Consider the following 20,388-nt stretch of genomic DNA (forward strand, 5'->3'; position numbering starts at 1 on the left):
CTATCAGGCGACTGAAAACGAGATGTTGAAAGAAAAAAAAAATCAAAACTATGGTTAGTTTACCGTGAACTTTGGTGTATTTATTCCCAAAGACACAACAGTATATTTCGCTCCACTCTGTCCTATCAGCAGAGGTGTCTTCAGTATTCACATTCATTACTCAGGTAGAAGTATAGATACCAGAGTTTAAAAATACACCTGTAAAAGTTGAAGTATCAACTCAAGTTTTTTACTCAAGTAAAAGTATAAAAGTGCTGGTTTCAAAACTACTTAAAGTATAAAAGTAAAACTAATGTAAGGGGGAAAAAGCCATTAAGGACAAAAGCCATTGAAAATGAATGTATCTTAGTATAATGCAAATATATTAAAGAAGCATATATGTGTACTATTGAGCATTAACATGTGTTTCAGAGAGCAGCAGATATGATGACTAGTTGTCTATAATTATTGTAATGGTGCAAAAAGTCAAACTTCAGAGGCATGTTATCATTTATCCTAACCTTTATTGGAATGTACATCCAAGTTTAGTTGCAGGAATCTGAGGGAACGGATGTAAGAACAAAACTGGACAAGAACATCTGAAACAACCACAACCAAATTCACTCTATCCGGATGGAGCAATTTAACTGGATAGTTTTTTTTAAAGGCCGAAATGAAATAGAGTAACGAGGCTGTTTTTAAAATGTAAGGAGTAAAAAGTACAGATAATTGCGTGAAAATGTAAGGAGTAAAAGTAAAAAGTCGTCTGAAAAATAATTACTCCAGTGAAGTATAGATAACCAAAATGTCTACTTAAGTAAGGTAACGAAGTATTTGTACTTCGTTACTTGACACCTCTGCCAAAGAGACAACAGTATATTTCGCTCCACTCTCTATCAGTAAAGTGATGCAGGTGTACTCTGTTACGAAACAAAAGAGAGGAGCGACGATGGAAAACGCATTACTAGAATGTCCAATTGCCCCATTGTGCGCCTTGAAAGGCAGACACGTGCAACACAACATAGATAAGGAGAGAGAGGGGAGGGCAAGTGCGGGGCGTGTGTGTGTGTGTGTGTGTGTGTGTGTGTGTGTGTGTGTGTGTGTGTGTGTGTGTGTGTGTGTGTGTGTGTGTGTGTGTGTGTGTGTGTGTGTGTGTGTGTGTGTGTGTGTGTGTGTGTGTGTGTGTGTGTGGAAGCTTGCTTAAAGATAGCCTCGGGAGATGTTGGAGTAGCACACACCCCTAATGCCTGCTGGGAGAAACTCCCCCTTCAGCACCCTGGACAGAGGCAGGTTCAGACCTCGGGCTCACGCTCTGGTTCCGCTCCTTATTTCTAACCCGCCGGGATCAAGCCAAGGAGCTTCTCGATGCATATTCAGAGAGGGAGAACTGTCGGAAGTTCTTTATTGACATTTATCCGAAATTAAGGCGCCACAGACCTGAAACTATACTCTCAAGAGGATAAACGCCATCAAAGCGTGGGTTTGAATTTTATTAATTTTAGATTGCAGACTTTTTTCTGTGTCGCTATCTTCTCCTGGCTGGAGCGTCTTCAAAATGCTGCTTGAGCACCCGGGATCAAGCTGTCAAAACACCGGAAATTTTTCTCGGTACAGCTCAGGCCAAGGTAAGACTGAGACTTTTGTCATTGTTGATTTTATATTGGGAAATAGTAAATACAAGATGGGCTGGGTTTATTTTTTGTAGTTTGGGGCATGTGAACGAGCAGGTGTGAACTGGTGCATAATGCAGGATGTCAGAAAAGCAGGGATCAAGATTTTGAAAGAAAGTGCCGCAGTAAAATATTTAATTATATATATTGTTCATATTCTGTGATTATACATATTTTATATATATTTTTTGTATTTTTTATATATTTTTTATTTCTGACTTTTCAGTTTTTTTACCCCTCCCCTGCATCTGTGTGCTAAGTGTATTGCTGACAACAAAAATAAGTTTCCCCACTGAGGGAGAAAATAAAGGATATCTTATCTTATCTTATCTTATCTTATCTTATCTTATCTTATCTTATCTTATCTTATCTTATCTTATATAAAAAAAAACAGATTTAAAAAGTATTTTAAAGTAATTTTAGTCCATTAATGTACCTATAAATGCATAAATGAGCCAAGGCAGATAAAAATATAACCAGTTTTTATGGGCGCCTCCGTTGCCGGAGACGTTATGAATCCGTAATGAGTGTTCATTGTTGGACCAGCACATGAACAGATGTTATGCGCGTGCTGCACTTGTCACGGGAGCTCAGCGAGACACGCGGGGATCCGAACCCACGCAGCACCGCGTCCGCCGAGGCAGGGGCGTCAATTGGGTATGCCAAGGTACGGCAGCCGCCACACCTTTGCTTCAATTAAGGGTTAAATGTAAATGTTTGTTTTTTCAATACATTTATGGAATTACTCTGTCTCTTTGTATTGATTATTCTATTACTTAATACATATAGAATAACTACAAATGCAAATAGGAACAACATGATCGATTTCACTAGTTATTATACACTGCAAAAACTCATCTTAACAAGAATATTTGTCTTATTTCTAGTTAAAATGTCTAATTTTTAGTCAAAAAAAATCTCATTACATTTAAGACAAGACTCAAAAACAACCGTTTTCACCTGTTTCAAGTAGATTTTCACTTAAAATAAGTAGAAAAATCTGCCAGTGGAACAAGATTTTTTTGCTTGTGATGAGAAGATAAATCTTGTCCCACTGGCAGATTTTTCTACTTATTTCAAGTGAAAATGTACTTGAAACAGGTGAAAATGGTCAAATAACAAGTTATTTTTCTGGTAATGACTCTTGTTTTAAGTGTAATGAGATTTTTTGACTAAAAATGAGACAAACTAGAAATAAGACAAATATTCCTGGTAAGATTTTGAGTTTTTTGCAGTGAGCGGGACTGCATTTGAAAAAGTTCCAATTTTCTTGACCACACAGATCAGCTACATAGACTTCTGTGATGAGTATTTGCTGGACGTGTTGGTTGATACTCTAGTTAAATTCTGTGACTTGCCATACCTTAGCTTCCACTGAATTGACGACACTGCGCTGAGGCCGCTGCAGCCTCTCCGCAGAGGATGGGCGACAGACTGGAAGCATGGGCTCAAAAACCCGCTCCCATCCAAACGAGTGGAGCTGCTCACTCCACAGGTGTCTCATTTCTGCCCCGACAGGTGGAACACCTGAGGTCTGCGGTGAAGGTGGTGGTGATGTGGAACAGAGGCCGTATAAAGAAGGAACTAAATTATTGTTGTTCAGGTTTAAAAAAAAAAAAAAAAAAAAGGATCATCATGCGATGCTTCATTTTGATCTGTAATAGTCAAAATATTTTAAGATAAGATAAGATAAGATAAGATAAGATATCCTTTATTTTCTCCCTCAGTGGGGACACTTATTTTGTTGTCAGCAGTACACTTAGCACACACATGAAGGGGAGGTTGTAAAAAGACTGAAAAGTCAGAATAAAAATATATAAAAAATACAAAAAATACATATAAAATATGTATAATCACAGAATATGAACAGTATATAGTTGGTTGAAAGAAGAAACGGTGCGGAAAAAGCAGGTGAGGTGTTGTGAGGTAGACTGGCAGATTGGCAGATATTGCACATCTTATATTAAGGACGAAAGGAGAAGTACATTCTTAAAGGACTGGCCAAAAATGGTCAAATAAACCTGGTTTCTTTTGATCATCGTTGTGATTTTTCCCTAACTCACTGACCATTTACGCTGATGGCAATTTTATGGCTTTGTTGTCGCATTACTGTCGTCTCACCTTCTCAAAAGCGAGCGATCAATATCACATAAAAAATATTACAAAGCTAAAAAGTAAGGGGCGCACCCATGAACCCCACACCTTATCCCCAAAACGCCTTTCATATACTCCTGAAATGCAGGCAAATGGGGCATTGATTTTGGATTCATCAGCCCGGTCGTGGCACTACCCGTGATTTCCCCAGGCGCTCTTTTGTGCCAAGGATCAGTGTCAATAAAATTCATTGGGGTGCTGCCCCGATCAACATGTTATTGAACAGCCAATCTCTCCCCTAAATAAACACTTGTCTTTGAGCACTCAGCGCACATGAAACTGTGTGTGTCTGAAAATGTGTGTGTGTGTGTGTGTGTGTGTGTGTGTGTGTGTGTGTGTGTGTGTGTGTGTGTGTGTGTGTGTGTGTGTGTGTGTGTGTGTGTGTGTGTGTGTGTGTGTGTGTATGCGCAGTATTTGTTAAATATTTAAAAATCACTTCAAGATCATCGTGATATATCACGATAGAAACATGTTACGGAGTTTGATCATCGAGGTCGCAGGGTTTTTTTTTTTTTTTAAATAATTTGCAACAATTTTTTAGAGTGTTGGTTGACTATACCCCTTTTAGCATAACATAACCTGATTCATTTCTAATTTGCATTATAATTAAACTCCCAAACTATTTTTATTCTGCTGCAGTATTTAGTGTAACACCTCTTTGCCAAATTAATTTTTCACATGCCTATTATCAGTCCTCCCAATGTACAGTTGGAAATATAACAAGTGGGAAATACTCAGGAAATAAACTGCTACAGCATACTATTTTTATTTTTCATCACAAGCAGGAAATGTCCGCCTGTGCAGAAGTCTTAGACATAATCTTGCTGTTTTGATGGTCTCCATTTTTAATTTTACGTCTTTTTAAGAAGTCTGTTTTTAAATACAATACCGTGTAATTAATATCATTGCAAACATTTTAGGACTATAAGACAGTTTCTTTAAAAATAATTAAATCTGTGTTGAAGGAAATGTCTGTACGGACTTTTCTTGTCTAGCCGTTTTGTGGTGTTTCATTTTTGTGCACATTATAGAAGTCGACCAATATGAGTTTTATATGGCCAGGGTCAGTTATTGCACACAATGTTACCCTTTTCTTTTCCCTTTTTTTTTCATATAGCCATAAACTTCTTGTCAGGCTATTCGTTTCTCACGGCTGTAATATTTAGAGAGACACGCTGTAAACGTGTATTTCTTTTCCATGCACTTGCTTCCGTCTGGTAATCAAATTAAAAGTGGTTTACTCTTAAAAAGTAACGGGTAACGTCGTAGTAACGCGTCTCCGGTCAGTGAAACTCCATTGGTTTCATCCCCACTCCTCTTAGGCAGGGTCAATTTTCACAAAATCAGAACCCCGAAGGCATTTTGCGAATATTTATAACTGACAACATTTCTAGGGGTATTAAGGGGTGCTGGATCCAAATCTGCTGTATATGAAGCTCAAAAATGTCCCAAAATTCCTCAAAATTGAGAAATCCAACATGGTCGCCACTGCCAGGCTAAAATCTATTTTTCAGTATATCTTTTTGACTAAACAAGGTACAAACATGAATTAAATTTACTTTTGTAAGTTTTCCTACATGGGTAATTCGATGCCATATTCAGAATCGAGATGTAATGTGAAGAAACTGCTTAGATATTGCAAAAAAAGTTGTTTTTAACTATGAATAATTACTCAGTTATTATTATTGTTATTAGGCTACTTTTACTTACTTTGTATTTTGTTTTGAGGTCAAATGTACAAACAAATGTACAAAAAGTTACAAACTTGAATTAAATGTTCACAGGTTTTCACACATGGGAATTTAACATCCTGTCCTGATTTAGATCAAGTGTCAATAATCAGCACAAGTATAGAGAAAAAGGTGGTCATTAGTGATAAAGAGGTTCTCATGTAGGAAAACTTACAAAAGTACATTTAATTCATGTTTGTACCTTGTTTAGTCAAAAAGATATACTGAAAAATAGATTTCAGCCCGGCGGCCATGTTGGATTTCTCAATTTTGAGGCATTTTGGGACATTTTTAAGCTTCATATACAGCAGATTTGGATTCAGCACCCCTTAATACCCCTAGAAATGTTGTATATTGTAAATATTCACAAAATGCCTTCAGCACTTTAAATAAGCACATTTTCAGAAATTCTACCTAGACTATCTCCTCCAGAATATTCCTCTTCCGGGTAAGGTACTATACTCGCAGATAAAGCCAGGTGATGTGGATCTGTCTTCCTGTCGCCTAGGAAACGGCGGAGCTTAATCCCGCACAGACTTCAACACGGCGAAGCATAAAAGCGAATACGAGCTGCACCTCGGCATCCCCCCACCCCCACAACCCCCACCTGCATGTGGCTAGAATAAAGCAAGACAGACTGGCGTTAATGTAAACCTAAATCATGAGCGATGGACGGACGCGGCGAGCGCAACTCTCCAAAAGGTGCGGCGCACAGCGCGGAGAAGATGCTCTTTGCTCTTCTGTCGCGCAATGAAGAGTTACGGAGAGGTAAAATTAAATATCTTCCGCTTATTCCTCGAAGTATAGCCTGCCGTTTGTGCTGCACAAGTTTTTCTGAATTTCATATAAGATAAGATAAGATAAGATAAACCTTTAATAGTCCCACAGAGGGGAAATTTGCAGTTTACAGCAGCAAAGGGGATAGTGCAAAAACAAGAGGCATCAATAGAAAAATAATAACACAGCAATAATAATAACACACTATAAACAGAAAACTGGTATACAATAATAATAATAATAATAAGAAAGATACATAATAAGAAATACTAGTATATAAAAAGATAACAGATGGATATTTACATAATTGCACGTTGCAGTGAGTGAAAGATATTGCACATTATTTCCCTTATGTACATTTATTGTCAGGTTGTATGTGGTCTACTGGGAGCAGTGCTGGTTGTGTAGTCTCACAGCTGCAGGGAGGAAGGACCTCGTGTTGTCGTCCAAGAGGCCTTTAAGTATTACTAGGGGAACAAATTGCTGCACATGTGTTATAGGAGGAAATCAAACTAGTATCTCTAATGCTTAATATCCGCTCAGTTGCATGGCTTTCATTTTGGGAGGATGTAAATTCCCCCTGTTTTACAGCTGATGAGACAAGGGGAAATGTGTTATTTTTCTCTGATATCTGCGGATCCGGCTTTAACCTTTTTGATCTCAGTGAATGATTGTTCAAATTTCGTTTTTCTTGCTGTTCTTGCTGGCAAATCATCTTGTATTAATTTTTTCCACGTGAAATTTGAGTACAGCTTTTCCACCGGTTGTCATCTGACGTAAAGTCATGCAATGTAATCGATGTTAGGACGCATGTTACTGCAATTAATTGACGGATTTAACTTTACTTTAATTGTCTGGAAGCTGAAAGTAGCATATTTTCTAATGTAAATATCACGAGTGGACCCTGGCAGATAAGCGAATTGCCTGGGAAGCGTGTGGTCTTCGTGACGAGGCTGCAGGCCGCAGCTTTCTAGTTTTACCGAGCTCCCTGAATTAATGATGAGGAGGAGCTGTGGACGCGTGGCCGCCGCACTTGTGCGGGTCTTCCTGCTGCTGCTGCTGCTGCAAGATGAAAACACTCGTTAAAGTTTTATGAATTATCCACAGCACAACAGTCGGAGAGCGGACGTTTCTGGGATTAACAAAAAAAAAAAAAAAAGAAAAGAAAAGCATAAAAGCGGTTCACCTGGAAATTTAGATGTTCTCATTTTACCCCAACTATTATTGTTTGTTAAAATATTTCAAAAAAGGTTTTATGTTAAACTACGTGGGGCTTTTATGTAGGCTATGTTGGACTAATTTAATGTGAATTCCGTCTTCTTCCGTTTTGGGATGCACCTAATAATATATAATAAAATGCATTATCTCGAATAATATTTTTTTGATCGCACCAGTAGTCACGCACAGAATTTCATTTTTATATTTATATGCATATATTCTTACTTGATTTTAAGTGTAATATGCAGCCAGAATAAATGTGGAAACCCGTTTTCCATAACGCACGTATTAATCATCATTTAGCCTGTGTATTATCACATAATCCTATTATATTATTTATGACATGCTCTGTATTTAATTCCAATGGTGTTTTGATTTAAGGGTGGAAATGAAAAAAAAAAACAAAAAACAAGCAAAACCCCTTTTGTACATACAAATGTGTACATAAATACAAATGCTTTATTTTTTTTAGAAAATCCCAATTCCCGTTTGAGGCTTTAGAAGATCAGATGGCTGAGTTTACAGTCAACAGTGGATGTTTCTTGTGAACCACAAAAAATCACGCGATTGTTTAAACTGTTTTAACGATAATGGGACTGACAAGATCTTTATTTAGGCTATATATCATTGTCCCCGCACCGAACCCGTGGAGACACCGATGTGATCAGGCAACTGATGGTCAAAAAATTATAAACGTAAAAAAAAATGAACAACTCAAAACACATGAAAAAAGCAGAGATGCAAAGAGAGAGAAATGCAACGCTTTGGTTACGTGTTCTCACGATGCGTGGCGTTTATTTCATCTTTATTTTGTAAAACCGGTGCAGTTATATGGGGAATTAACATTTTAATCTCATATTTCAAGACCTGTTTGCACTAATAGTTTTTCGTTTTAAATCAGGACCCCTTACATAGAATCCCTTGTGTTTCTTTGACACATTTTCATGAAGCCAATAAAATTGTGTGTTTCCTATTTCTCTTTTGTCAAAAATCCACCGTGAAAACTCTCTGAGACTAAATTAATGTTGATTTTAGAATGACCGAACTCTTTTGAGTCGTTTATATCTTGAATGAAGGAAATATTTTTTTCTATTTTTGTGAAATTGAGAACTCAAACCTATTTTTTTCTTTTTTCTCACCCTCGCTCAGAAATTCCAGTATGTGCAGGCTGCAGTCAGCACATCGTAGACCGCTTCATCCTCAAAGTGCTGGATCGCCACTGGCACAGCAAGTGCCTCAAATGCAGCGAGTGTCAGGCGCAGCTGGCGGACAAGTGCTTTAGTCGGGGGGACAGCGTCTTCTGCAAAGACGATTTCTTCAAGTGAGTGGCCCCCAGAGTCTACTTTGCCGTCATTTCATGATTACTATAATCATCCGTTCAATCATTATGCAAATAAAGTCATCATGTACTGATGGGAAACCATGTAATAGTCTAGGCAGGATTTCTGAAAATGTGCTTATTTAAAGTGCTGAAGGCATTTTGTGAATATTTACAATATACAACATTTCTAGGGGTATTAAGGGGCGCTGAATCCAAATCTGCTGTATATGAAGCTCAAAAATGTCCCAAAATGCCTCAAAATTGAGAAATCCAACATGGCCGCCAGGCTGAAATCTATTTTTCAGTATATCTTTTTGACTAAACAAGGTACAAACATGAATTAAATGTACTTTTGTAAGTTTTCTTTATCACCAATGACCACCTTTTTCTCTATACTTGTGCTGATTATTGACACTTGATCTAAATCAGGACAGGATGTTAAATTCCCATGTGTGAAAACCTGTGAACATTTAATTCAAGTTCGTAACTTTTTGTACATTTGTTTGTACATTTTACCTCAAAACAAAATACAAAGTAAGTAAAAGTAGCCTAATAACAATAATAATAACTGAGTAATTATTCATAGTTAAAAACAACTTTTTTTGCAATATCTAAGCAGTTTCTTCACATTACATCTCAATTCTGAATATCGAATTGCCCATGTGGGAAAACTTACAAAAGTACATTTAATTCATGTTTGTACCTTGTTTAGTCAAAAAGATATACTGACAAATAGATTTCAGCCTGGCAGTGGCGACCATGTTGGATTTCTCAATTTTGAGGAATTTTGGGACATTTTTGAGCTTCATATACAGCAGATTTGGATCCAGCACCCCTTAATACCCCTAGAAATGTTGTCAGTTATAAATATTCGCAAAATGCCTTCTTCGGGGTTCTGATTTTGTGAAAATTGACCCTGTCTATAATACCCCCCCAAAAGGAGATTCGGGACCAAATGCGCAGCCTGTCAGCAGGGGATCCCGCCCACACAGGTGGTGAGGAGAGCGCAGGACTTCGTCTACCACCTGCACTGTTTTGCCTGCATTGTGTGCAAGAGGCAGCTGGCCACAGGTGACGAGTACTATCTGATGGAGGACAGCAGACTGGTCTGCAAGGCCGACTATGAGACGGCCAAACAGAGAGGTGAGCGGCAGGGGCGCCTCCAAAAATGTTTCATAGGGGGGGGGCAGATGGGGCCACTTAAATTCTTGGGTTGGACACCAAAACTAAAAGCCATCATTACAGGATTGTATTATACTGTTGAAGGGCTCAGAAATACTTAAAAAACACCAGGGCCAAGAGAAAACATATTTGAGAGGGGAAGATTTTTGTTATTGTGCACTTCGAGAAAAAAGTCGAAATGTCGAGAAAAAAGTCAAAATGTCGAGAAAAAAGTCGAAATTTCGTGAATAAAGTTGAAATACATTTCGACTTTTTTCTCGAAATTGTACTTCAACATTAATATCTACATTTCGAGTTTTTCCTCGACATTTCGACTTTTTTCTCAACATTTTGACTTTTTCCTTGACATTTCGACTTTTTTCTTGACATTTCCACTTTTTTCTCGAAGTGCATAATGAAAAAAAAATCTTCCTCCTCTAAAATATTATTTTTATTTTTCTCCTGCCTGGCCCTAATACTCTTCCGTAGGGGTGGCCAGTGGGGAGGCCAGCAAATTTGTAGGGGGGGCCGTGGCCACCCTTGGCCACCCCCTGGTGGCACCACTGGTGAGCGGGTCTCATCATCCCCTTCCGAAATGGTCTTCAAATAATTACGTCACACATGAGGTTATACGGGCCCGGAATGGCGTGTTTTGACGTGACAGTGAGGTCATCCATAAACTCTGACCTACCCGTGCTAATTGCATCATTGCCTGCAACCCAATCGATACTAAACTGCGAGAAGAGGAGGCCGGGACGCTTACACTTGCACTCTGCACTTGAGGGGGATCAGCTTTCAATAACTCTTATTAGCTGTAGTGGAGACACACGGGCTGGTGGATGCGCATGTGTAAACTATACCTTTGTGTTTGTAGGGACTACAGTAGGCTATGTGTTAAAAATAGAAAATAATCTTCTTATAAGTATAGATGGCTAACCTTTGTCAGTGAATGATCTTTTTTTCTTAAAGTTTGTTTTTATATTTTATTTATTACTAGTCACACAATCATAACTCAAAAAATACAATTTTTGATACAAAAGTTTTTTTTTTTAACAAAATCAATTTGACGCCCCGGTCTGACCTCACCCCCCATTGCAAAACATAAATGACCAATTCTAACTCTAATAATTATTCCTGGCATTATCATGATATATTGTTTCATATTATTATATTAAGTTATGAAATCTCATCGGAATTTAAACTATAGTATTATTATATTGTTATATATAATAGTATGGTGATATAATTTGGTTATATGTTATAATATTTTATAAAAATTATGTTATATTAGGATATTACTATATTATTATGCTATATTTATATGATATCATGCTACACCACTCTATATGATAATTATTTATTTGTTTACTCTCGAATTAATATTCTCAATTTATTTTTTTGTATGATTTATTTATGAAACTTATACAAATAATATTCTCAATTTATTTTTTTTGTATGATTTATTTATGAAACTTATACAAATAATATTCTCAATTTATGTATCTATTTCCATCATCTTATTTACACTCACACACACGCACACACATACATACTGATGTTGTCTTTTGTCGTTGTTTGCACTGTATGTTAATAAAAAAAATCAATTTAAGAGAGAAATATTCAAGTAAATAAAATCACATATTAAATAAAGTAAAATATTATTTTTATTTTTAAGAATCCATATGTGTGAATTTGTGAAGAGTATGGGGTACTCCACAAAATAGTTACAAATCACATATGGCCCATGTTGTAATATCAAATGTGGTGTTACCATTTCAGTTCCAGTGCTTTGAAATACATTGCTTACTTTACTCGCACGGCTTCTTTGTTATGACGCGTAATGGAATAGGCCAATAGCCCATAACTCATCCACTGGACATCCTGTTTTAATACCAGCGGTCCGGCTCACATTATTGAAAGTCCCAGCAGGCTCATTCCTGGTAGGGCAGATTGGTCACGGCCGATTTTTATCTCCCCATCTGTTTGTTGGGAATTTACCGCGCTGACCTATGCCCCGAGCTAACGCAAGTTTCTGCAAAGAAAAAAACAACAGAAAACACACAAGTTTATTTTGCTAATGACGGTGTGCAATTATGGGCAGCATCCATTTGGATGATGGTTTTGTATTTTGCAGGCAGGGTGAGCAGATGTTCGGACATGATGCAATTATGCACACAGTGCCAGATTAGGGTTTATAGGCAGAGGGGAATTTATCCATTTATGTTAAATTGGAAAGTGGTGTTGGGTATACAGCTTCTCTGCTTTTAACTGATGATTGATATCTATTTATATAGAATATTTTCATGCTGCTGATCAAAATGGCTCGCAATGAGTGTTATTTGAAAGTAATATTTGTAAAGACAGAGAGGATGCAAAATGAAAATTCCTTTATTTGATTGATATTTTTGATTGAAATTTTGTATTCAGTCACTTCACTCAACAAACATTGAACACAAACATTATCAAAAAAAATAGTGACTGAAAAGGCACAGGCAGAAGCATAGTGCTTATTTTAATGCCTGTCCTACATACAAACAAACAAACAATAGCAAAACTAATCCAGAAAAAACAGAAAAGGAGGACCAATAAGGTTTACATATATAATATTAAATACTTATATATATATATATATATATATATATATATATATATATATATATATATATATATATATATATATATATATATATATATATATATATATATATATATATATATATCCTTCATACATATCCTTTTATATTCTTTCATATATATATACATTTATATACACATAAAAATATACAAAATATATAAAAAATATATACATATATACACATACACAATACATACATACATATATACATACATATACACACAAAACAAACAAAAACAAATATTAACCTTTGTAGCTTTGAAAGAAAGATCTTTTTTTATAAACTGAAAATGAGCTGCACATTTGTAAATCTATATTAGCGTCATTCCATAATTTAACTCCCACAACAGATATACATCTCCTTTTTAGTCTCTTTTCTAGCTTTTTGTATTACAAATTTACAAACAAAACGCAAATTATATTTTGACTCATATACTGAGAAAAAACGTTGTGCTTTTGACTTTATATCTATATCTTTTATTTTTATTATTTTACATCTTTAATTTGTCTTTTTCACAATTATAATTGATTTGATTTTGATTTGTTTATTTGCACAACATAAAAAAAACGGTACAAAAGTTTAAATAAACATAAAAAAACATGAAAATATGTGCAGGTGAGAAAGGAAGCCCTAAATGGGCTTATTCAAAGTTCTCACCAGGAAAAATAGATTGTATTGAACTAATAGCAAGAAAAAAAAAAAAACAAACAACAAAAAAAAACAGCATTCAAAAAAGATGGATATAAACAGACAATTTCTCGGAAATTGCTGTGAATTATATTCACAGCCAACCCTGTAAAATATTTCAAACTTTCAAATGTGATATAAGCTGAAAGGTGTCTGACATGTTTTGTAAATCTTGCAGAGGCTGACTCGACTGCAAAAAGGCCACGGACGACCATCACTGCTAAACAACTGGAAACACTAAAGAACGCCTACAATAACTCTCCCAAACCAGCCCGCCACGTCCGAGAGCAGCTATCGTCAGAGACAGGCCTGGATATGCGGGTCGTACAGGTAAAGTATATTATTATCCATTAAGAGCTATTCCATTAGTGTCCCGACTTCATTATCCAGGCACAGTTGTCGCTGATCTGGCACTAGTGTACTGTATGAACAAGTGTGTGTGTGTGTGTGTTGAGGGGGATTTACGGCTAGATGGAGTAAAATGAAGTCCACATGAAAGTCAGCGTGGTTTAAGTGCTGGCTTGTTAACAATGCTAAGAGGGGCCCTTGCATATTGTCTGCTGCTGCAGAACCTCACTCCGGTTGCTAGGTCTTGGTCATATATATTGTTTTATTTGCAAGGACAAAAGTAAGGCGAGAAGCCGCTAAAAGGCTCCTCGTTACCAGTGAAAGGGAAAGGGCAAAGAGGGTGCACTGAGGACGGAAAATCATAAAGAAGAATTGTAAAGCTGCATGTTTTTGCATGCGTGTGACTGAAATGTATTAGTTTTGTCTGCATTTTATGATCAAATTGAAGACATTTTTTATATCGAATCACAAACTCTAGTTTTTGCAGCAGCAAACATTGGTTGAAGTTGAATGTTAGTGTAGACAATTTTGAATAATTCAAGTTATTGGTGGCTGCCTGCTCCCCAGTGGCGAGGGGAACTTGTAGCTGAGGTTAATGAAATGTGTGATAAATCAGGTTCAGGGGAAACCGGTCCCAGGACTTACGCAGTGTCACCGCTCCTGTCTTTCAAAAGGCATGAAGAGGAATCCTCCAGTTGTTGAACGTTAATTTTGTTTTAAAATTATAAAACCTAACAATGTGTATCAAAAAAGGACACTTTGACATTTCATTTCATTTCAGTTCATTTAATTTATTCCATTCATGGTATATATTCTTAATAATGTTGTACAAAATTCCATGAAGTACACATTATCACCATGAAAGAAAAGGAGCAGGAAGAAGAAAACTTATGATACGTGCCCCTCTCTGTTAATACCATTACATTGACTTACTGAACACCAATCTATCTATACACATATTTATAACAAGAAAACACTTTTCTATCTATTTTTTTTCTCTTTCTCCTTCTTCTTTTTTGTAGGCACTTATCTTTTCTTTTTTAAAAATTTTCTTAAGCTGATACAAACTTGTGCAACTTTTCAGTTCCTTGCTTTGTCCATGCCATATTTTTACACCTGTAACAGAAATACACATTTGTTTTATATTTAGCCTTGCAAAAGTATGTTTGAAATCAAGTTTAAGTCTGTTGTCCTCATCCTCCAATCTGAACAAATGTTTTAACTGTTCTGGTAACGATCTATTTTTGGCTTTAAACATTATTTTTAAAGTTTGAAGTTCAACTATATCCACTATTTTTAACAAAGCTGCCGAAATAAATAATCTGTTTGATGGTTCTCTGAAGCCGACCCTGTGAATGACTGTCATGACATTGACATTCGTGGTTGTGTGTGAGGCAGGATGAATAAATCTCTTTTGGCTATTTGGTCATCCAGACCGAGACATAAATTCAGCAAATCAATTCATTGTTCGTATGTTTTGATTGGCTTTTGAATGAATTTTCGAGTGAATTACGAGCTATGTATCAAGTCTTATTTATAACAGATTCTCATAATTTTTTTTTTTCTCTTCTGATCTATAGTGATGGGAATTTAACTACATAGTTAACAGAGGTGTCAAGTAGCAAAGTACAAATACTTTGTTACCTTACTTAGGTAGAAATTTTGGTTATCTATACTTCACTGGAGTAATTATTTTTCAGACGACTTTTTACTTTTACACATTTTCACGCAATTATCTGTACTTTTTACTCCTTACATTTTAAAAACAGCCTCGTTACTCTATTTCATTTCGGCCTTTAATAAAAAACTATCCAGTTAAATTGCTCCATCCGGATAGAGTGAATTTGGTTGTGGTTGTTTCAGATGTTCTTGTCCAGTTTTGTTCTTACATCCGTTCCCTCAGATTCCTGCAACTAAACTTGGATGTACATTCCAATAAAGGTTAGGATAAATGATAACATGAACATGAAGTTTGACTTTTTGCACCATTACAATACTTATAGGTAACTAGTCATCATATCTGCTGCTCTCTGAAACACATGTTAATGCTCAATAGTACACATATATGGTTCTTTAATATATTTGCATTATACTAAGATACATTCATTTTCAATGGCTTTTGTCCTTAATGGCTTTTTTCCCCCTTACATTACTTTTACTTTTATACTTTAAGTAGTTTTGAAACCAGTACTTTTATACTTTTATTTGAGTAAAAACTTGAGTTGATACTTCAACTTCTACAGGAGTATTTTTAAACTCTAGTATCTATACTTCTACCTGAGTAATGAATGTGAATACTTTTGACATCTTGCTTGTTTTACCCTCTAGGTTTGGTTTCAGAACCGGAGAGCTAAAGAGAAAAGGCTGAAGAAAGACGCCGGCCGGCAGCGCTGGGGGCAATACTTTCGCAACATGAAGAGGTCGCGGGGCGGCTCCAAGTCAGACAAAGACAGCATCCAGGAGGAGGGCATGGACAGCGATGCCGAGGTGTCCTTCACAGGTAAAGTCACACACTTAAACTAGAGCTGGGGATCGATTCAAATGTCAAGAATCGATTTGATTCCGATTCTTAAGATTCAGAATCGATTATCAAGATCCGATTCGATCCGATTCGATTCGATCTGATATTGATTTGGGTTACTGTTAATAAAACTGTTTTTTCAGCTGTTGCATGAATTATATGACTGTAGTTCTGCAACATATTAATACTAGTATTATATTGAGATTAAACAGCAAGTATTGCAGCTAATGATGCTGTAAGGACCAATCAGCTCCCAGAATGCTGATAGAACTGAAACAGAAACATCGTGGGTCAGAATTACCAAACAGATCCAGGGAGGAAACAGAGGACGAAAGAAATCGCTTTTATTTTTTCCCCATTTATGAGAATTTGGTTTTTAACATTTATGCAAATGTAACCCCAGGACTGTATATAAAGCAAAGAAATATAGACAATTTATGCAATTATAACCTAACACTTTAATGTTTTCATACCTTTAAACATATTTAAAGGCAAAAACATGGCACCAGTTATTCTCGTGTCCAACAAAATATTGCTTTTTTGGGCATAAACAAAAAAGTACCAAAAGTTGTAATGTAATGATGAAAAAAAAAATTATTATTATTTTTTTTTTTTTTAAATCGATCTTTAAACATATGAATCGATTTTTAGGAATTAATATGAGAATCGATTTAAAATCGGAGAATCGATTTTTTCAACACAGGCCTAACTTAAACATCAGCAAAGTAAGGAGTGACTTTCATGACAGGAAAAGGACGGATCCATGCCATTCTAGAGTTTAAATATTAAATTAGTAAGTAACCACAACTAAAATGTGTTAATCAAAAACCAATTGTACTAATAGGTTGGACAAATAAAGATAATAGTTTTTCAAAAGGAGCAGTCATGTATTGCCCCCTTCCAGTATATTGAATAGTAACTATATTTTCAGTAGCTCATAATCACGAAGGGTTTAATAAGTTCCAAGGATTGCCAATACAAAATATTAGTATTTCTTATGTTTATACTTTTTGTTTAAAATGATATAAGATAATTAATCAAACTATGTGATATTTGCTAGACCAGGGGTTGGCAACCCAAAATGTTGAAAGAGCCATATTGGACCAAAAACGCAAAAAACAAATATGTCTGGAGCCGCAAATGAAGTCTTTTATAATTCTTAGAATGAAGGCAACACATGCTGCATGTTTCTATATTAGTTATAACTGGGGGAAGATTTTTTTTTGTCATTATGCACTTCGAGAAAAAAGTCGAAATGTCGAGAAAAAAGTCGAAATGTCAAGATTAATGTTGAAGTACAATCTTGAGAAAAAAGTCGAAATGTCGAGAAAAAAGTCGAAATGTTGAGAAAAAGTTGAAATGTCGAGGAAATAGTCAAAGTTTCGTTAAAAAAGTCGAAATGTTGAGATTAAAAAGGAAGAAAAAAAGGAAAAAAAGGAAGAAAAGGGAAAAAAAGAAGAAAAAAAAGAAAAAAGGAAAAAAAAGGTCAAACATTTTTGAAAAAGCCACCTCTGCTCTATTGAAAATAATTGATTCCCTGTTTTGAACATTTATTTCTTTTAGTAAATGAACTCCGTCCGTCCAGCCAAACGGATACATTAACCCTTTATTCTCTTTGCACAGATGAACCTCCCATGTCGGAGCTCGGCAATGCCAACGGCATCTACAGCAGCCTGAGTGAGTCTTCTCCCGCCATGGGCGGCCGCCAAGGGGGCACCAACCACAGCTCCTTCCCCCTGGAGCACGGGGGCCTCCCGTCTCAGGACCAGTTCCACGACATGCGCTCCAGCAGCCCCTACGGACTCCCTCAGTCGCCGGGGTCGCTGCAGGCCCTTCCCAGACACCAGCCCATCATCTCCGGCCTCGTCTACCCCGACACCGGCCTCTCCATCATGACCCAGGGCGGCGGGCCGGGGATCAACCCCGCCGCCGTCAGGGTGTCCATGGGACCGGCCAACGGCCCCAGCTCGGACCTCTCCACCGGCAGCAGCGGCGGATACCCAGACTTCCCGGCCAGTCCTGCATCCTGGTTAGACGAAGTGGACCATGGGCAGTTTTGATTGGCGAACAAACGACAAATTTGCTTTTTTGTGTCTTCTGCTGGAATTAAAAAGTGGGAAATGGTCGCACAGGACAGTGACTATGTAAAGATGTAGACTGCAGTCAGTTGGATTTGTGAAAATAGCTGAAAGATTTGTCGCTACCTGATTTGAGTCCCTACCCTATTTGAGTCACACATGCGCAGTCGCGTCCAACATCGTCGGCCATCTTGAAAAGCAAAATACGGCAACACCACTTGGACAAACTATATACATAAAAATAAATGGAAAAAAAGGCAAACCATCCATAATGTTATAAAAACGAAATAAAAAATTATATAACATCTATACATTTTTTCTAAGATAATCTTTTAAGATTAAATAAAAAATAAAAAATAAAGAAAAACAATCACAAAATAAAATAATCACAGGGGTTGACATTTCAACAAAAGTGTTTAAGCGTAGCAAGATTGTAACTTAGACTGATTTTCTTTTGATAGTACCTTTATAGATGTTATATAATTTTTTATTTCGTTTTTAAAACATACTATGGAGGGTTTGCCTTTTTTTCCATTTATTTTTATGTATATAGTTTGTCCAAGTGGTGTTGCCGTATTTTGCTATCCAAGATGGCCGACGATGTTGGACGCGACTGCGCATGTGTGACTCAAATAGGGTAGGGACCCAAATAAGGTAGTGACATTATTCATTCAATATTTGTGATGTTGATGAAGGCAAGGAAGAAAATGTCCCTCATTCAAAGCACTTGGCCTAACCATTATCTTTCAATTGTAAGACTTTAAGCAAATGAAGCAACCTTTCAAAAGTATTCGATATTCAAATACCACTATAAGCTCTTAAAGAACAACAGACCTCTTTATTCACATCTCATCCCACTAATCTTTAACTTCAATGTGTTAAGGTGAAGAGTCCAGTTCAACATTCAGCATCTTTAAATGTCTGCTTGTTGCCAAATGTCTATATAATTATATAATCGTTGTGGAGACTTTATTTTTATACAAACCCCTTCTTGAACACGAAGAAGAACCTGGGCATGTGAACTTTGTACATTCTTGGACAGGGATGTCGGTGTTGTCTTAAATGGTGCCGAGGGATACAATGACTTCTATGCATTTGTTTTCTCGGATGTATCTTGTTCGTTTCGTTCTACTGGAAACAACCCCCAGGAAGACCTGTAGCACCTCGGGGTCTGATGTACATGTTTGTTCATGTGGAAAATGTTTTATGTGTTATTTATTCCCTCTGTTATTGATGATGGTTCATAATTAAATGGCAGGACTTTAATAAATTTGTGACTAATTCACAGTGTTGGGGTAGTTACTCAAAAAAAGTAATCCCTTACACTACTTAGTTACTGGTTGCTGAAAGTAACTAGTTACATTACTAGTTATATTACTTTTGGATTACTCCACAATATCACCTGAGCTGCACCATAACTCGATTGCCAATGAACAACATATACAGGACTGTCTCAGAAAATTAGAATATTGTGATTTTCTGTAATGCAATTACAAAAACAAAAATGTCATACATTCTGGATTCATTACAAATTAACTGAAATATTGCAAGCCTTTTATTATTTTAATATTGCTGATCATGGTTTACAGCTTAAGAAAACTCAAATATCCTATCTCAAAAAATTTGAATATTCTGGGAATCTTAATCTTAAAATGTAAACCATAATCAGCAATATTAGAATAATAAAAGGCTTGCAATATTTCAGTTGATTTGTAATGAATCCAAAATGTATGACATTTTTGTTTCTTTTAATTGCATTACAGAAAATAAAGAACTTTATCACAATATTCTAATTTTCTGAGACAGTCCTGTAGTTGGAACTTTATTACTGCAGTGCCCAGATCACCACCAGAAGTCCCATAAAATCCTGCAAAATCCCGTAAGATCACGTTAAAGGCGGATTTATGGTTCTGCGTTACACCAACGCAGAACTTACGGCGTAGGGTACGCAACGACGCGCACCCTACGCCGTAGGCTCTGCGTCGATTTAACGCGGAACCATAAATCAGCCTTAAATCAGACAAGTGTTGCACAACACGTGAAGACGCATGAAAGGCAAGTTTGATTTTCTTTTCTGTTCTCCCGTTCTACATGTAGCTGAAAAGCTT

General features: G+C 36.5%; 1 protein-coding gene across 2 annotated transcripts; it reads left to right on the forward strand.

Annotated features, from left to right (window-relative positions):
• Nucleotides 1–1,228: 1,228 nt before the first annotated feature.
• On the forward strand, nt 1,229–18,475 carry lhx3 (LIM homeobox 3). 2 transcript variants are annotated; one of them, XM_061733638.1, is made up of 6 exons: nt 1,229–1,604; nt 8,678–8,849; nt 9,790–9,992; nt 13,512–13,663; nt 16,010–16,181; nt 17,826–18,475. In XM_061733638.1, exons 1-6 carry the CDS (start codon nt 1,535–1,537, stop codon nt 18,260–18,262), a joined length of 1,206 nt encoding a protein of 401 aa, XP_061589622.1. In that variant the 5' UTR covers nt 1,229–1,534; the 3' UTR covers nt 18,263–18,475. The 2 variants fall into 2 exon arrangements, with proteins under 2 accessions (XP_061589622.1, XP_061589623.1); XM_061733639.1 differs by having other exon boundaries at nt 9,793–9,992.
• The last annotated feature ends 1,913 nt before the right edge of the window (nt 18,476–20,388 follow it).

This window comes from Cololabis saira, chromosome 11 (genome assembly GCF_033807715.1).
Source record: "Cololabis saira isolate AMF1-May2022 chromosome 11, fColSai1.1, whole genome shotgun sequence".
Classification (NCBI taxonomy): Eukaryota; Metazoa; Chordata; class Actinopteri; order Beloniformes; family Belonidae; genus Cololabis; species Cololabis saira.